Here is an 18,094-nt window from a genome sequence, read left to right as displayed (position 1 = left end):
ACAGCTTATTCAAGCTGGCCCTCATTTTGAGGCATCGGTTTATGCGTCCTGTTTGCCGCCACATGATGGCCATAATCAGATTCATATATTTTATTACACAGCAACAGCAGGAGACGAAAGTGTTAGCTGATCAGACAGTGGTAAATCCCACTCAACGCCATCCTTCCTCAGCTCCGCTGGACACAAACAGTGGGCAGGCAATTCAGGATCCTCTGACAGCTGACGGTGAACACTCAGGAAGACCAATTTCTGCTTGGTAAGACAATTAAGAAATTATGCATCAAGAAAAAAACTCCATCAAGCTCAGACTGTGCAAAATTTGGTACATTACATAAAATATAAGAGGCTCAGCCTTTTTCCATATTGTGAACTTTTACCAGCTTAAGGGCAGAGCATCTTAGTCCAAGACTATTGAGAATGAGATGGATGGGTTCCAAACTATCAGGAGAGACAAAGGGATCCAGCTTTAGATAACTGGAGACATTTCCCTTTGATATAACTTCTCAAATGACTTCACTTTATTTCGTACTTTCAACCTATTTCTTATCAGTTAATGGGGTTTACCCTGAATTGCTATGATCTTGAGCTGAAGTAGTAACCTTTCACTTTGTTAAGAATGTTTGGAATTCAAGATAGACCTCTTAGGACTTACTGCAATCTACTAGGGTTGTCACTGCCTCAAGGTAAAGGATGTGGTTCAGGTAGGAAAGTCTGCTTCAGAATCTGTGCTGTTGATGAAGTTGATGTTGTTCAGATGCTGCTTAAGTTTGTTGCTGATACTCAAAGTTCACAATTTTACTCAGACTAATGGATCTGCAGTCTCATTTGTCTCTTTCAACATGTTAATTTGAATTCTAGCATCACCTAATCCATTTCCAATCTTCTGAGACCTCCCCATTGAATGACTTCCTCAAAATGATTGTCAGTAGTTCACAGATTTCCTCCTTGTTTTCTCTTGGCCCTCAGGTACTGGCACAGTGGTTAAACTGCTGGACCAAAAGCCCAGAAGCATGGACTAACAATCTAGTGATGCAAGTTCAAATACCACCCCCACCCCCTATGGCAACTGTGGACTTTCAATTCAATTAAGAATCTGGAATTTTAAATAATATAATAAAATAATAATAACAAAACAAACCAGTTTTCAGTAATGGTTACCACAAAATAAAAATTTGGATTGTCATAAAAGTCCATTCGATTCACCAGTGTTATTCAAGGGGGAAATCTACCTGGTTTGGGCTGTATTTGTCTCCAGATAGAGTCAATTAAGGATGGAAGTACATGCTGGTCTTGCCAGTGATGCCCAGGTCCTAAAAAAATGGACTTGTAGCGGTTGCTACTGCGAAATAAAACAAGACGCTAGTCGAAGGACTGCCAAACAAGAACTGGTTTATTTTCCCACCTTGCGCGGGCCCTTTAAGGGAGAGTGTTCCCGCCCAATGCGACCGGCAATGACGTATATGCTACGTCATCAAGTCTTTCCCGCATGCGGGTTCTCCCCGTCGCTCGGGAAAGATGAAGGCCCGCCGCCATCTTGGGCCTCGCTGCTCAGACGCCGTGCGACCCGACTGCCGAGCCAGTTCGCTCGCCCGGACAGTGAGTCGCTACACAACCCCCCCCCCACCCAGAACCGGCGATACAGTCCCCAAGGTCCGTGGGCTGTGACAGCCGCTGCTTAGGGGGTTGGCCTCTGCGTCGCGGCGTTGAAACCTCGACCGGTTGTTGCAGATTTAAATGGGCCAGTTTGAGGCGGTCTGTCGTGAAAACCTGTTCCCTGCCCCCAATGTCCAAAATAAAGGTGGATCCATTATTCCTGATGACTCGGAACGGTCCCTCATATGGTCGTTGCAACGGCGCCCGAGGTGTGCCCCTGCGAACGAAAACAAAAACAAACTTACAATCTCGTAGTTCTTTGGGCTGACAGGATGGGGCTTGACCGTGCCGCGAGGTGGGGATCGGGGCCAAGTTGCCGAGCTTCTTGCGCAGTCTTTGTAGGACTGCTGGGGGTTGTTCCCCTTGGTCTCGAAGGGCAGGTATGAAGTCCCCTGGGACAACTAGGGGCGCCCCGTACACAAGCTCAGCTGACAAAGCGCGGAGGTCTTCTTTGGGGGCAGTGCATATGCCGAGCAGGACCCAAGGCAGTTCGTCAACCCAGTTAGGACCCTTCAGGCGGGCCATCGAGGCTGATTTCAGATGGCGGTGAAAACGTTCCACTAACTCATTTGATTGAGGTTGGTAGGCCGTGGTGGTGTGCAGCTGCATCCCCAGCATGTTCGCTAATTCAGACCAGAGGCTGGAGGTAAATTGTGTGCCTCTGTCTGAAGTGATGTGAGCTGGAACACCAAAACGTGAGATCCAAGTTGTGAGCAGCGCCCGGGCACAGGAATCAGTCGTGATGTCAGATAGAGGGGTTGCCTCTGGCCACCTCGTGAACCGGTCCACGATGGTAAGGAGGTACTGAGCCCCTCTTGAAACCGGCAGAGGGCCTATGAGGTCGACATGGATGTGGTCAAACCTTCTGCGGGTAGGCTCGAATTGCTGTGGCGGAACCTTGGTGTGTCATTGGATTTTCGATGTCTGGCAGTGCTGACAATTCCTGGCCCACTCTCTGACCTGTTTGCGCAGGCCATGCCAGATGAACTTGCTGGCAACCAGCCGGACAGTGGATCTGATGGACGGGTGCGCCAACCCATGTATCGAATCGAAAACACGTTTCCGCTAGGCTGCAGGAACTATAGGGCGGGGTTGACCTGTTGCGATGTCGCAAAGGAGGGTCTGCTGACCAGGACCAACCAAGAAATCTTGGAGCTGCAGGCCCGAGATTGTGGTTTTGTAGCTGGGCAGTTCGTCGTCGGCTTGCTGTGCGGCAGCCAGGGCCTTGTAGTCGATACCCAGGGACAAGCTGTGGATGGTTCGTCTGGAAAGTGCGTCAGCAACGACATTGTCCTTCCCAGAGACATGTTGGACATCCGTTGTGAATTCGGAAATATCGGACAAATGTCTCTGCTGACGAGCTGACCAGGGATCAGAGGCTTTGGAGAAGGCGAAGGACAAAGGCTTATGGTCAGTGAAGGCGGTGAAAGGCCTGCCTTCCAAAAAGTACCGGAAATGCCGGACCGCCAGGTACAGCGCTAGAAGTTCCCAATCAAAAGCACTGTATTTCAGTTCGGGTGGTCTAAGGTGCCTGCTGAAAAATGCTAAGGGTTGCCAACTGCCTTCGATTAGTTGTTCCAGTACCCCACCGACTGCGGTGTTGTATGTGTCCACCGTGAGGGCGGTTGGGACGTCTGTCCTAGGGTGTACAAGCATTGTGGCGTTTGCTAGGGCGTCCTTGGCCTTAACAAAGGCAGCCACAGCCTTGTCGTTCCAGGCGATGTCCTTGCCCTTACCAGCCATCAGCGCGAACAAAGGGCGCAGGATACGGGCTGCTGCAGGGATGAACCGATGGTAAAAGTTGACCATCCCCAGGAATTCCTGTAGGCCTTTGACCGTGCTGGGGCGGGCAAAATGGCGGATAGCGTCCACCTTGGCAGATAGGGGTGTTGCTCCGTCGCTGGTGATTCTGTGGCCAAGGAAATCGATAGAGTCAAGCCCGAATTGGCACTTGGCCGGGTTGATTGTGAGGCCGAAATCACGGAGACGGGAATACAGCTGGCGGAGGTGGGAAAGGTGTTCTTGGCGGTCACGGCTGGCGATTAGTATGTCATCTAAGTAAATGAACACTAAGTCCAGGTCTCGGCCTACCGCGTCCCATCAGCCACTGGAAGGTCTGCGTGGCGTTCTTAAGGCCAAATGGCATTGGAAGGAATTCGAAAAGGCCGAATGGGGTGATAATTGCAGTTTTGGGGACGTCATCCGGATGGACCGGGATTTGGTGGTATCCCCGAACGAGGTCCACCTTGGAAAAGATGTGGGCCTCATGTAGGTTCACTGCGAAGTCCTGGATGTGAGGGATGGGATAGCGGTCCGGGGTGGTGGCGTCATTCAGCCTGTGGTAGTCGCTGCAGGGCCTCCACCCACCAGTGGCTTTGGGAACCATGTGCAGGGGGGAGGCCCAGGGGCTGTCTGACCTGCGAACAATTCCCAGCTCCTCCATGCGACGGAACTCTTCCTTTGCCAGGTGGAGCTTGTCTGGAGGTAGTCGTTGAGCTCGGGTATGAAGTGGTGGCCCTGTGGTGATGGTCTGGTGTTGGACCCCGTGTTTGGGCATAGAATTCGTAAACTGAGGTGCCAAAACTGACGGGAATTTGGCTAGGAGCTTGGTGAACTCGTTGCCGGACAGGAAAATGGAGTCCAAGCGCGGGGCTGGTAGGCTGGTTTCTCCCAGGGGGTAGGTCTGGAAGGTTGTGGAGTGGACTAGCCATTTCCCTCGCAGGTCGACTAACAGGTTGTGGGCCCGAAAGAAATCGGCTCCTAGGAGTGGTCGGGCGACAGTGGCAAGGGTGAAGGTCCAGGTGAAACGGCTGCTGCCGAATTGTAACTGAAGTGTACGGGTACCGAAAGTCCGTATCGTTGTGCCGTTTGCGGCATTGAGTACCGGACCTTGTTGCCTGTTACGAGTGTCGCGGCCGGTCGGGAGCAAAATACTGACCTCTGCTCCAGTATTGACGAGGAAACGCCGCCCAGACTGCTTGTCCCGAGGGAATAGGAGGCTTTGTCGGTGGCCAGCCGCCGTAGCTGTTAGTGGTGGCTGGCACTGGCGTTTCCCTGACTTGCAGGGTGGGCGGCATCAACGGGCCTCGGCGCCCCACCTCTGATGGTAGAAACACAGTTGGTTGGCAGTGTTGTCGTCTGTGTTTCTGGGGTGTGGTTGCCTGGTTGCTGGGACTGGTTCAGGCGGGCGTTGGGCTCGCGGCCTGGCGATTTGGCCGACGGACGAACCGCGCTCGCGTTTGACCTTCCACAGGACGTCTGCCCGGGCAGCCACCTCACAAGGGTTGCTGAAATCAGTGTCGGCCAACAGCAGGTGAATGTCATTGGGTAGTCGTTCGAGGAAGGCCTGTTCAAACATTAGGCAGGACTTGTGCCCCTTGGCCAATGCCAGTATCTCATTCATTAGCGCGGATGGGGATCTGTCCCCCAGGCCATCGAGATGAAGCAGGCGGGTGGCGCGCTCACGACGGGAGAGGCCAAAGGTCCAAATCAGAAGGTCTTTGAAAGCCAGGTACTTATGTTCCTCCGGAGGGGACTGGATGAAATCACTGACCTGGGTGGCTGTCTCCTGGTCCAGAGAGCTGACCACATGGTAGTACTTTGTGGAGTCGGAGGTGATCTGCCGAAGGTGGAATTGCGCTTCAGCCTGGTGAAACCAGACGCTGGGACGAAGCGTCCAAAAGGTGGGCAGCTTGAGTACCACTGTGTTGGATGCTGCGTTGCCGTCCATTGTGCAGGTCCAAAATCTGTTTGGACTGTCGGGGTCACCAATGTAGCGGTTGCTACCGCGAAATGAAACAAGACGCTAGTTGAAGGATTGCCAAACAAGAACTGGTTTATTTTCCCGCCTTGCACGGGCCCTTTAAGGGAGAGTGTTCCCGCCCAATGCAACCGGCAATGATGTATATGCTACGTCAAGTCTTTCCCGCGCGCGGGTTCTCCCCGTCGCTCGGGGAAGACGAAGGCCCGCCGCCATCTTGGGCCTCGCCGCTCCAACGCCATGCGACCCGACTGCCGAGCCGGTTCGCTCGCCTGGATGGTGAGTCACTACAGACTAAATATTAAAAATCAAGAATTGGTTCTATCCATTCCTGGTGATTTGTCTGTTTTGACTAAACATTTCCATTGGATTTATAACAAGCCAAATCAATCATTTTCATTGGTGCCTCATCCTTCACCAGGCAGTGGAGGAGAAGTGCTCTGTCTGGGAAGCTAACTTGCAAGAAAATGACCTTACCTTCGCTGGGTGTGTTTGTGGTTCCAGTATCAGACACCCGAGTCATCTCAGGACCCATCAGTAAATCCACGCTAAAGATCATTCTTGAATTGCCAATAATGACAATAAACATGCCAATGATTGTTTTGCAGGAGAGTGCTGATAGCTCATGCCTCCCCAATAAATACATGGAGGCAGTGGTCATTCAGACCATTTACCACATTGTGCTTGTTCTTGGATTCAAGCATATTTTGCATCTTTTAAGTGAATCATTTTCTCTGATTCACTTCTTGCTGCTGTGATAGTGAGTCTTTTTTTTATTATCAAGGTACTTTCATTCTGATCACTTTTTTTTATGGTGTTTCTACAGTTTCTTGTGGACAGCCCCTTGGACCTCATTTTTCCCTTTTCCTTGTGAGACTTGTTAATTTGTTCTCCACTATTGCAATTTAAGTTCTATAGTTGTGTTTTCTGTCTGGGAGTAAAGCAGGGGTTTATAATAGTGTGGTAATTTCTAGGAAGAATAAAGGTGTAGACTATTTTCTAAATGGGGACATAATTCAGAAATCAGAGGTGCAAAGGGACTTGGGAGTCCTAGTTTAGGACTCCCTCAAGGTTAACTTGCAGGTTAAGTTGGTAGTAAAGAAGGCAAATGCAACGTTAGCATTCATTTCGAGAGGACTAGAATATAAAAGCAAAGATTGCTGCTGAGGCTTAATAAGGCATTGGCCAGACCACATTTGGAATATTGTGAGCAACTTTGGGCCCCATATCTAAGGAAGGATGTCTGAAGGACCCTGAAGAGGGTCCAGAGGAGGTTCACAAGAATGATCCCAGGAACAAAAGGCTTAACATACGAGGAGCGTTTGATGTCTCTGGGCCTGTAAATGGAGTTCAGAAGGATGAGAGATCTTATTGAAACCTACCAAATACTGAAAGTCCTGGATAGAGTGGACGTGGAGAGGATATTTCCAGTAGTAGGAGAGTCTAGGATCAGAGGGCACAGCCTCAGAATAAAGGGACGTCCCTTTAAAAATGAGATGAGGAGGAATTTCTTCAGCCAGAGAGTGGTGAATCTGTGGAATTCTTTGCCACAGGGGGCTGTAGAGGCCAAGTGATTGGGTGTATTTAAGGCAGAGATTGATAGGTTCTTGATTGGTAAGGGGGTTAAGGGTTATGGGGAGAAGGCAGGACAATGGGGTTGAAAAATATCAGCCATGAGCGAATGGCGGACGAGAGTCAATGGGTTGAATGGCTTAATTCAGCTCCTATATTTTATGGTAAACAAGATTGACTGATCCTCTCACCTTCCTTTCCCTTCATACATTACATAGCCTCTCTGAAGCTGGGAGCTTGGTGGAGTTAACAATTGAATGCAAGTCCCACACCTCGATGGCGCAGCCCAGCACGCCAGACTCTTGCTAAACCCCAGTTTTAAACAGATTCAAAGTGTTGACGTGTGTTTATTTTGTAGATAACATTATCATTGTCATCAAATGATAGAGTGCTTACCTGATTCCAGGTGAGAGCCTAGGTCAATGAACTCAAATTACAGTCCACTATCATCAGTCTGAGTGGTTTCCTGCTGAATCTGTCCTTAAGTGCTTGTCCATCACATTGTAGTGGATAATTGGATTCTGATTCAGAGGCTGTGGGTGAAATAGTAGCCCTGGCTGATTTTCAGATTGAACAACCACTTCTTTCTGGGTGGCTAGCTCATGTGTCTCACAGCAGAAAAGCACTTCAATCGAAGAGGAGAAAGTAAGTCAGTAAGGAGGCTAATCTTAAGAAGCCAAGGGCGAATGCTGGACATTGTGGAAGCAGTGTAAATGATAACCATGGTGAAATTTGTGTTTCCACTTGTCTTGTTTGCATTAAATGAGGCATTGTGGCAAAATGAACATTTTTTAAGTCAAGAGAGTAAAGTTGGAAAGGAGGCTAAACATCAATAAAATTGAAAACACAGTAATTATCAAAGCTTCCTTGTAGGACCACATAGGATGTATGGCACAGATGTGTGGCATAGTGTCAATGTTCCATTTGAACTCCTACTATCTTTCCTCATCGAAATCTATCAGTATAGTCCTTTCTCTCTCATGTTCTTAAGTGCATCTAGACGCTTTGCTTTAACTAATCCCTATGGTAGCGAGTTCCACAGTCTCTCTACTCTTTGATCAGGAGTCATTTACTGCACGTTAACCAGCCTCTGAGCTGCTCCTGGAGCCACAGTATTTATGTGTCTGGTCCAGCTGAATTTCTAGTCGATGGATTGCAATACTCCCCAGGATATTGATGGTGGGGGGACTCATGAATAGTAATGCCATTGAATATCAAAGATTAGAAATTATAATCTCTCTTGTGGGAGATCTCATTTCCAGGCACTTTTGTGGTCTTGATCTTCTCTTCTGCTAAATAGTAACTAGCTTTATGTTTCATCAGATCTCCTTGCTGAATTTCCTGGTGACTCTCTTATATTGATGGCCGGTAATTATAGTTCTACATAATTGGAAACATTCTGTATCTTTTCTATGAAAATCTCCCGTAATTTTAAAGACTACTTTTAGATTAACCTCAATCTTTTTTTCTCAAGAAGCGCGGGATCCAGTCTTGCTAGTATGAAGGCGTTCACATTTTTATTATCATCCATGTAAACTTTCTCTATGCTCTTTCCAGTGCTTCCATATCCTTCTGACAAGCATCAGATTGAGACTCACAGTTTACTCAGAATTTACACATTATTTTCTTGATCTGAACAGCTTGGTATCCAAAATGGGTCACACCCTGATTGAATCAGCTGCCACACGGCCTTGCTCGGGAAGTGCTGTAGGAAGAACTACCAGGTTTGTTCACTTTTCTTTAAAAAGTGTTTTGTTCTTTGAATATATAGGTCTGAAATTTCAAGCTTGTTACTGCATAAGTGTTAGCTCCAGTAGATATTCCACTCCAGCAAGAGTGGAACGACAAAAACCTTACAATTTTTGAATCAAGAGTCAATTCAGTATTTCTTTAAACTAGAGCATAAGGAGTAGGTGCAGTAGGATATTTGGTCCCTTGAGCCTTTTTTCAGCACTCAGTAAAATCTTGGCTGATCTGACAAACTCCACTTATAATCTGGCAGATGCAGTGGCCCATTTGCTTACAGACAGCTGCTACGAAAAACAATGGAATAAAATGGAACTGTGAAAAGATCCTTGGAGGACTACAAATACAATTGTGGGAGCTGAAAGAGAATGCATTGGTGGCGATTCTGTGGCTATGGATTGAGAAAGGAGCAGGGCTATGGTGGAAGAACAGACTACTCAACTCGGGCTTGTTCAGCACAGGACTTTGCTAAAGAAGTTTAATTCATTTGCAACAAACAATCTGCTGAAGGAACTTAGTGGGTTGAGCGGCAACTGTGGGAGAAAAGGAATTGTCAACATTTCGGGTTGAAATCCTGCATCAGGACTGGTTCTACTGCTCTTCAACCACATTCTTACCAAGATGCTACTACAGCCATGTATCCTTCCTCAGTACTTATATTCGCCGCCATTTTGTCCCACAGTCCTGATGCAGGGTTTTGACCTGAAACATTAACAATTCCTTCCCCCCCCCCCCCCCCCACAGATGCTGCTCGATCTGCTGAGTTCCTCCAGAAGATTGTTTGTTGCTCCAGATTCCAGCATCTACAGTCTCTTGTATCTGCAGTTTAATTCAGCTATTAAGACAGTAAAGTTCAGTTCTCCATTTGGTTTTACTACGCTATTACTAGGTGGAAAAGAAAAACAAAAAGATGAGGCTGTATAAATTTAAATAGCACAGTATGAATTTAAAAGGAGTGAAACTACAGACTTTGTACATGTTACTTTTCTTCCACAGCATGGATGGGATTGACGTGAAAGCTCTACAGTTACAGTGCACAGAGTACAAGGCTTTTTACCAGGCCGCAGAAGTAGAAAGGGACAAACTAACAGAGTTAGTTACCATCCTGCAGAAGAGGTAAGATCAAGACCATGGAAGTGCCAAGCGGCGACCATCTCCAAAGAAAGAATATAATTACTTAACCTTGACATTCAATAGCATCACCATTGCTGAGTCTCTCATATCAACATCCTGGGGCCACTATTGACCAGAAAGTTAACTGGACCAGTACATAAGTACTGTGGCTACAAGAGCAGCTCAGAGGCAGGATAACCTGCACTAAATGACTCACCTTCTGACTCCCCAAAGCCTTTCCACCATCTACAAGTCAGAACTGTGGTGCAATATTCTCCATTTTCTTGGACAAGTACAGCACTACCAACTCTCAAGTTCATCACCATCCAAGACAAAGCAGCCCAATCCATCACCCTAGACATTGATTTCCTACACCACCAGTGCACTGTTGACAAAGTAAATGCATTGCAGCTACTTGCATAGGCTACACCAAGAGCAACTCCCAACCCCAGGAAGAAGGGCAACAGGTGCAAAGGAACACCACAATCTTCAGGTTTCCCTCCAAGTTGCATACCATCTTAACTTAGAAACGTATTGTTGTTCCTTCACCATCACCTGAGTCTAAATCCTGGAACTTCCTGCCCAGTAGCACTGAGGGTGTACCTTCACAAGAAGGACAGCAGCAAGTTGAGGACATGCCTCACCACCACCTTCTCAAGGATATTTAGAGATGGGCAATAAGTGCTGGTCTTGCTATCAACAGCTGCATCCTTAAAAAATAAGTAAAAGGGTAATGAATGGGTGGAAGACTGGTGGAAATAGGTGTCTGACATTATCAGCGAACTTCTAATATTGGGATTCATTGATTAAATTGTGTTTATTAATGATTAATTATTTAATAATTATTTACTCCTAGCTGGCCTCCTTCTTCTCCATACAAAGCAAAATGCCACTCCCCACTCTGCACCACCCCCATCAGCCCTTTTCAAGTAATGCCTCAATTTTATAGTTCTCATTCTTGATTTGAACTCTTTCCAAGGTCTTCACACTCCCATCTCTTCAATCTTCTCCAACTCTTCATGTGATGAAAACAGAAACTGTTGGAAATACTCTGCAGGTCAGGCAGGATCTGTAGAGGGTGAGTCATCCTCTGCAGGTCAGGCAGGATCTGTAGAGGGTGAATCATCTACAAACTTCTTTCCCTTCCCATTGCATTTAAGTTGAATTCATTAACATATCGTTATAAACAGTAAGGCACTGAGTACTGATCCCAGAGTACTGGAGAAAGATCATCGACCTAAACATTATTTTTCTCTCCGCAGCTGGCTGTCCTACTGAGTGTCCTCAGTATTTTCATATTTTATTATAACCTATAATTTGTTGGTTTATCCCATTTCCTTTTTAAGACAGTGGTACAACATTAACAGTTCTCTGATCTTCTGGTACCACTCCAGTAGTCAGAACAGATTTAAAAATAATCAGTCTGTGCAAATTGCTCTCTTGCTTCTTTTAACAACCTAGAATACACTTCATCTGGACCTGACAATTTACCTAATTTCAAAGATGCCAAACCGATAGTACTCCCTCTGTTACAGTGTTTATCTCATCTGATATCTCACATTCCAGACCACTAATGCTGCTCTACCCATAACCAAGCTTTTGCCCAAACTTTGTTATCTGCCATAATGTGAATTGGTTCTGGTTTATGTTGGATAATGTTGTTGTGAAGTGCCTTGGGTTGTTTTGCCACATTACAGGCATTGGCGCTTGTGTTGTAGTTGTTTCATTTCAAGTTAGATAATGAGGATTCTGTTTAGCTTTAAAGAGATGATGCCAACATCACTGACTATGCTTTAGGTTAAAAGATAGCAATAACAAGATGTTGGAGGCTGAGCAGAAGCTTCAAGAACAGCGACGGTGGTCTGTAACCTTAGAGCAACAACTTGGAAAAGCCAAACTGGACGTGGGAAGGAGTCATGATGTCAACAAGCTCACCAATAAGAACAAAACAAGTTAAGTGCATTGTTAGAGTCTAAGTAGCTAGCTCACTTGGATTTTGCGGGAAAGTTCAAAAATTTCTAAATCGCATCCTTCCCACTTGTAATAGAAACCATTGTTTCTTTTGTTCCCTTCCATGCTGAACTTGATTTTCATACTGTGAGAGGAATGTGAACCTTGCAGACCATAGAGTTAAACAGAAAAACTTGCATTTCTGCAATGCCTTTCAAAACCCCACGAGTGGTTTTATAACTAGTGAAGGCTAGTCACAGTTTGTGAACAGTCGTGGTGCTTAGTTTACCTGAATTTATTTATTTATTAATTAAACTCAACACCTGCTCCTGTGAAGCAGCAGTTGTCACATCTGGTTTTTGGCCATGTTGACCAGGCTTCCCTGTTAGAAATGTATCAGTTGGGATTTAGGAAATGCTTTCTCCTTACTGGATAAACTCTCAGGCAGAACACTAAGGTACATAGAAATCATCCATTTGAGATAAATGAACAATGACTTCAATAGATGGGTGCTGAACTAAAAGGAATAAATAATGAAGACAAGTTGCATAAGCTAGGCTTGCATTCTATTTTATATGCAGGCTTAATACTAAACAATGTTAAAGATATTTAAATGATTTAATTGGATGGAGAGAAAATATTTCTCCAAGTGATAGACATAGCTCAAAAATGAGAGCTTAGACCATTCAGCTGTGATGTCAGGTAGCACCTCTTCACACATAGAGGTGTGGAATTCGAGAACTCTGCATCCAAAAAGCTGTTGACTGGAGGTCAATTAAAAAATGTCAGAAACAAAATTGATCATTTTTTTGTTAGGTGAGTGAATTACAGGATTGGAAGCAAGGTAAGTGATTGGAATTGATAAGGTCAACCACAATCTAATTGAATGGCCAAACAGTCTAGAGTAAAATCTGATTTAAAAGCTTCTCTGGAAGTACAACAAAAACAACAAATTCATGCCTTTAAACACATTGGGCTAGACATTCTTTCAAGTGGTGCTCTGTGCAAAGGAATTTAATCTAAACTTAACTGCTAATTGTAATAATGTCCCTTGTGTGCAAGTTATTTATATCTGGCTTGTGCAGTGATCTCAGATGTTGAAGAGGCATGTTATTGACATTGCAAGCAAAATAAATCTGTGTATGAGTGGCAAGGGCCACTTACTGTATCTTGGCCAACTTCTGTGTTAATTAGAGGAGACCTACTGTACCTAGTTCATTGTCGTGGAACCTGTGTAGGTGGGTATCTTGCACTAAGTATTTTGCTTCGTGTTTACTCTGCCCCTTGCTGCCAATAACTTTGATGCCACCAGTTGTCTGTTAGAAACCTTCTTTCCACAGGTCTAGGCTTTTGTTTCATAGAAGCTGAAACTGTTTAGAGATTACTATTACTTTTTGCCAGCAGAGGGCTTGGAAAGTTCAATGCACATAATATGCAGATGGTGCAGGTCAGTGATCAAGGGTAACCTCCCAAAGAGTCAATGAAATATCTGAAAGACCCTGAATGAAAGGGTAATTACTCCCTCCAGTCACAGGGCACCCGACAGCAAAGTTACATGAATGAAGCAGGGAAGCCCGAGGAAAGGTGCCAGGGTAAAGCTCACAATAGTATTTCTGAGATGAAGATCTGTACAAATATACATACTCAGTTTGCATGGCCTCCATTGCACAGTCTTCCCATTGTTTTCCATACACCAGTAAGACGCACATATAAACAAATGTACATTTGAAGTTTAATTCAAATTTTAACAGTGACCTATACAACAAATTCTCTCAATACACCAAGAGTCATGCAGTCATGTTCATGCCACCCTTGTACTATCTACACTAACCCGATTTCCCCACCTTGTTTCTGCTTCACCCTGCCGGGTCTGCTCCCTCTGCACATTTCGTGGTCCATTTCCAGTCACCCTGCTGTACCTGCTTAACCTCGCAGCTGATAACTACAGCGCATTCTTTGGTTCCCGGTTCACCCTACACGGTCCGCTGGCCCATGACCCTTTTCGGTCCGCTTGAGCGTGATACTGCCGTCACCCTTTCAGCTCCACTTGAACTCCATCCACCCTGCCGGGTCCACTCCGAATCATACTGCTGCTTCTGCCCTACAATTTTTGCTCTCACTATGCTCTGCCGTTTCAACCTCTTCACACTTCCCCTTACCTGGCGTGCTAGCTCGTCACCTTGCACCGCTTCACATTTCACGGTACACTTTCAGTCACCCTGCTTCACCCTCATGGCGGATTAGTCTGTTAATTTCCCTACAATTCATGTTAGATTCATTGGCCTGTAAATTCCTGGCTTTTCCTTGCTGCTCCTTTTGAATAAGGGTACCATATTTACTGTCCTCCAGTCATCTGGCATCTGTTCTGTGGCCAAAGCAGCCTGGGATCCATCTCATCAAGGTATAGACAGGCCATTTGGCCCACCATGTTCATGCTGACCAGTGGGCACCCATCCGTATTAATCCCATTTTCCAGCACTTGGCCCATACCCTTCTATGCCTAGGTGATTCAAATGCTCATCGAGACACTTCTTATATGCCATCAGCGTTTCTACTTCCACCACAATTTCAGACAGGTTCTCACCACTCTCTGGGTGAAAAAGGTCCCCCTCAGATCCCCTCTAAATCTCTTACCTCTTACCCTATATCTGTATTTCTCTAGTTTTATCTATCCTTGATAGGGGGGAAAGTTTCCTGCAGTCTACCCTATTTATACCCCTCATCATTTTATATACTTCAGTCATGTCCCCTCTTAACCTCCTCTGCTCCAAAGCGAGCAGACTTCAGAATTTTCTCATAAATGAAATGCTCCATCCCAGGCAACATCCTGGTGAATCTCCTCTGCACCCTCTCCAGTGCTATCCTGTAGTGAGGTTTGACCAATGTTTTATACAGTTGGAGCATAATCTCCCTGCTCTTGTATTCAATGCCCTGACTAATGAAGGCCAGGATCCCATAGGCCTTCTTAACCACATTATCTATCTCCACTGCCACCCAAGGATCTTTGGACTTGTACACCAAGGTTGCTCTGTTCCTCAACACTCCCTTGAACCCTACCATTGCTGGTGTAGAGATTTATCCACCTTTAAGCCACTGTCCACCTGTAGGCCACTTGACACTGAGGGGACCTTCCCTTTAAGATGAAAATATGTTTCATTGACTTGCATCTATAAAGGCCTAAGCAGTAAAATGTTTTGGAGTACATGAGGATCATAAAAAGTTGGTGTCAGGCAACAGACAGAAGTATAAGAGGTGAGGTAAAGTACTCTAGTTTCTTCCCACATCTCACAGATGTGCAAGTTGGTGGGTGGACTGGCCACTGTGGATTGCCCCTCATGTGGGGAGTGGTGAAGTCTGGTGGGAGCTGATGGGATTCCAGGGAGAGTGTGTGGAGCGGGCTGCTGGAAGGGCTGGTTAAGGAGGGTGCAGTGACATTAAGGGATCATTTGGATGGGTGCATGTGTGGGGTGGGGTTTGGCAGGGTGTGGGCCAGGTGCAGGGGAATGGGACTGGCTTGGGTGGGCACCTCGGTAAGCATGGACGAGTTGGGCTGAAGGGCCTGCTTCAGTGATTTAATACTTTAGGACTCTGGGTAGATTTCAAGGAGTGTACTCAAAGAAGACTGAGATATAGAGAGGCTCAGGGAGGAGTTTCAGAGCTTAGGACCATTGAGCTAAGGCACAGTCTTCAGTTGTAACATAAAGGAAGTTTGGATGCACAAGGGGCCAGAATTAGAAGAACACGAGAGTTCTTGGAAGGTTGCAGGACTGGACTATCATGCATACCTAATGAAGCTTTTACACATACAGGGTCAGGGTCTAATATGGTGAGACTAACATTAATTTCAAAATGGAACAGTGCACATAATGGAGAGAATGGGAATCTGAGAGGCTGATAAATCCTGATTATCTTTTTAAATTCCCAGTGATCCATTTAATGCACAAAGGGTATTCTCAACAATTGGAAAATCCGCCATAATGTCTGAGCACCTTAATACTGACTCATTATTTGTAAGGGTTACTAATCATTTGATTTTAAGCTGATGTGTAGTTTTTGTTTTGGCAACTTTTCAAAAAAAGGTGTACATCTGCAGGTGAAACCTGTGTGTAAGTTTCAACGAAGGATCATTGACCTGAAACATTGACTCTGTTTCTCTGTCCACAGACGCTGCCTAACCTGTTGAGTGTTCCCAGCATTTTTTTGTTTTTGCTTGTGTAATTTTCGTGGACCATTTTGCCATTATCCACTTTAATATCTGTTTACTTGTGTGTACCATGATAGTCTGTGAATGCCACTGGGAAATCACCCTTTCAGGTCTGCCTGAGCTCCACCCTGCCAGATCCACTCCTGCTGCCTCCGCGCTCCTCCCTGCCTCCTGCTACCTCCTTGCCCTATTCACTTCCCTCTGCTTTCGCAGCCCCTTCATGCCTCACCCTACCCGGTGCGCTAGCTCGTAGCCCTGCACCTCTTCACACTTCACGGTACACTTCCAGTCACCCTGCTCTCGTTGCTTCGCCCTGCGGCCGAGTACTGTTGTGCATTCCCCGGTTAGTTGTCCATCCTGGCTCCTGGTTCACCAGTCTGCTCGACCATCACCCTTTCAGGTCCGCTTGAGTCCCACCCTGCTGTCTCCCTGTCAGGTGAAAGATGCACTTCCAGTCGCTGATGCATGGAAAGGATTGCCAAATGGTCATGCAGATATAATCAGTGTCACAGAGTGATAGAGTCGTGCAATACGGAGAAAGCCCTTCTGCCTGCTTTGTCCAATCAGGCCATCAAGTGTCCATCTTTACTAATTCCAACACTGGACCTGCAGCTTTCTAGGTCTTGGCATTTCAAGTGCTCAGATAAATACTTCTTAAACATGGTGAGTCTCTGCCTCTACCGTTTTCCCATTATTCACTTTAATATCTCTTTGCTTACTTATAACATAATAGGCTATGATTATGCTTGCCTTACTAGGGCAACCAGGACAAGGCAGTTTACTTTATTGGCACCTTGTCAACCACCTTAAACATTATTCCCCCTACCATGGACACAAAGTGGCTGCAGTGTATACTAGCTACAAAATTCCCTGCAGTTTCTTGATCAATCCACTCCAACAGCACCTCCTAAACCTGTAACATCTGTGACTGAGGAGGACGAAGGCTTCAGGCACATGGGAACACCACCACCAGTTTGTTACCCTCCAAAGTACACATCATTCTGACTTGGAAATGTATCACTGATCTTTCATTGCCGATGGCTCTTCATCCAGGAATTCTCACCCAACAGTACTATGGGGGTCCCTTCACCAGAGGGAATGCAGCTCCATCATGAGCACAACCCTCCCCACCATCGAGGACATCTTCAAGAGGTGGTGCCTCAGGAAGGCAGCATCCATCACTAAGGACCCTCACCGTCCTGGACATGCCCTCTTCTCATTACTGCCATTGGGGAGGAGGTCCAGGAGCCTGAAGACCCACACTCAACAATTTCTGAACAGTCCATGAACACAAACACTTTATTCCTTTTTGTTGCACTATTTATTTATTTTGTAATATATTGTAAATTTTATGTCTTTTCACTGTACTGCCACTGCAAAACAACACATTTCATGACATATGTCAGTGATAATAAACCTGATTCTGATTCAAGAAGGTTGCTCAGTACCACCTTCTTCAGAGCCATTAGAGTTGGACAACTAATGCTCTCCTTGACAGCAAAGCCTACATCCTGAAAAAGAATTAATTTGTCAAGTGTGCGCCTTGAAGTGACAGCTGATAACGACATGACACAGAGAACATGAAGGCTAAGTGCAATTCATGCTGTGAATTTCCAACATATACTGTGTTAATTCCAATCTTGCCTTTACGTTACAAGCTGATTTTAATTTAAAATAAAAAAACGCAGATGCTGGAAATCTGAACAGAAAATGCTGGAAACAGCAGGTCAGGCAGCATCTGTGAAAAGAGAAACAGAGTTAACACTTCAGGTTAAAGACCCTTCAAGTTTTGAGTATAGACATGTAATAATTGTACTGATTTTGTTTTAAGTCTATATGAGCAGCTGTAACAGGTGAAATGCTGCCTGTTTTACATTCACACTTACATCCAGTTTCATTCCCAATTTTTCTAAAAACTCTAAGGTAAAACTCATACAGCTTTCTTGTTTCACTAAACAAAGGTCTGTCCGGCACTACCAGCCGTCTATGTGGCAGTGGTGACCTGTCTCCAGGGAAACCTTCAGCCTTAAGTCTGGAGACACAAATAGAAGAACTGAATACACGGTAAGAAGTTGTTCAACTTTTACCAGAGTCAA

General features: G+C 45.7%; 1 protein-coding gene across 1 annotated transcript in view; it reads left to right on the top strand.

Moving 5' to 3' along the window:
- ccdc13 (coiled-coil domain containing 13) overlaps positions 1 to 18,094 on the top strand; it is a 46,441-nt gene that overhangs the window by 22,474 nt on the left and 5,873 nt on the right. The window contains exons 10-14 of the mRNA XM_052015451.1: positions 102 to 256; positions 8,626 to 8,709; positions 9,728 to 9,847; positions 11,642 to 11,796; positions 17,960 to 18,062. Coding sequence (XP_051871411.1) covers positions 102 to 256; positions 8,626 to 8,709; positions 9,728 to 9,847; positions 11,642 to 11,796; positions 17,960 to 18,062 — 617 coding nt within the window. The remainder of the gene's footprint in view (positions 1 to 101; positions 257 to 8,625; positions 8,710 to 9,727; positions 9,848 to 11,641; positions 11,797 to 17,959; positions 18,063 to 18,094) is intronic.

This window comes from Pristis pectinata, chromosome 5, assembly GCF_009764475.1.
Source record: "Pristis pectinata isolate sPriPec2 chromosome 5, sPriPec2.1.pri, whole genome shotgun sequence".
Taxonomy (NCBI): domain Eukaryota; kingdom Metazoa; phylum Chordata; class Chondrichthyes; order Rhinopristiformes; family Pristidae; genus Pristis; species Pristis pectinata.
Note: the sequence above shows the minus strand (reverse complement) of the source record. Positions and strands in the feature narration are given on the sequence as shown.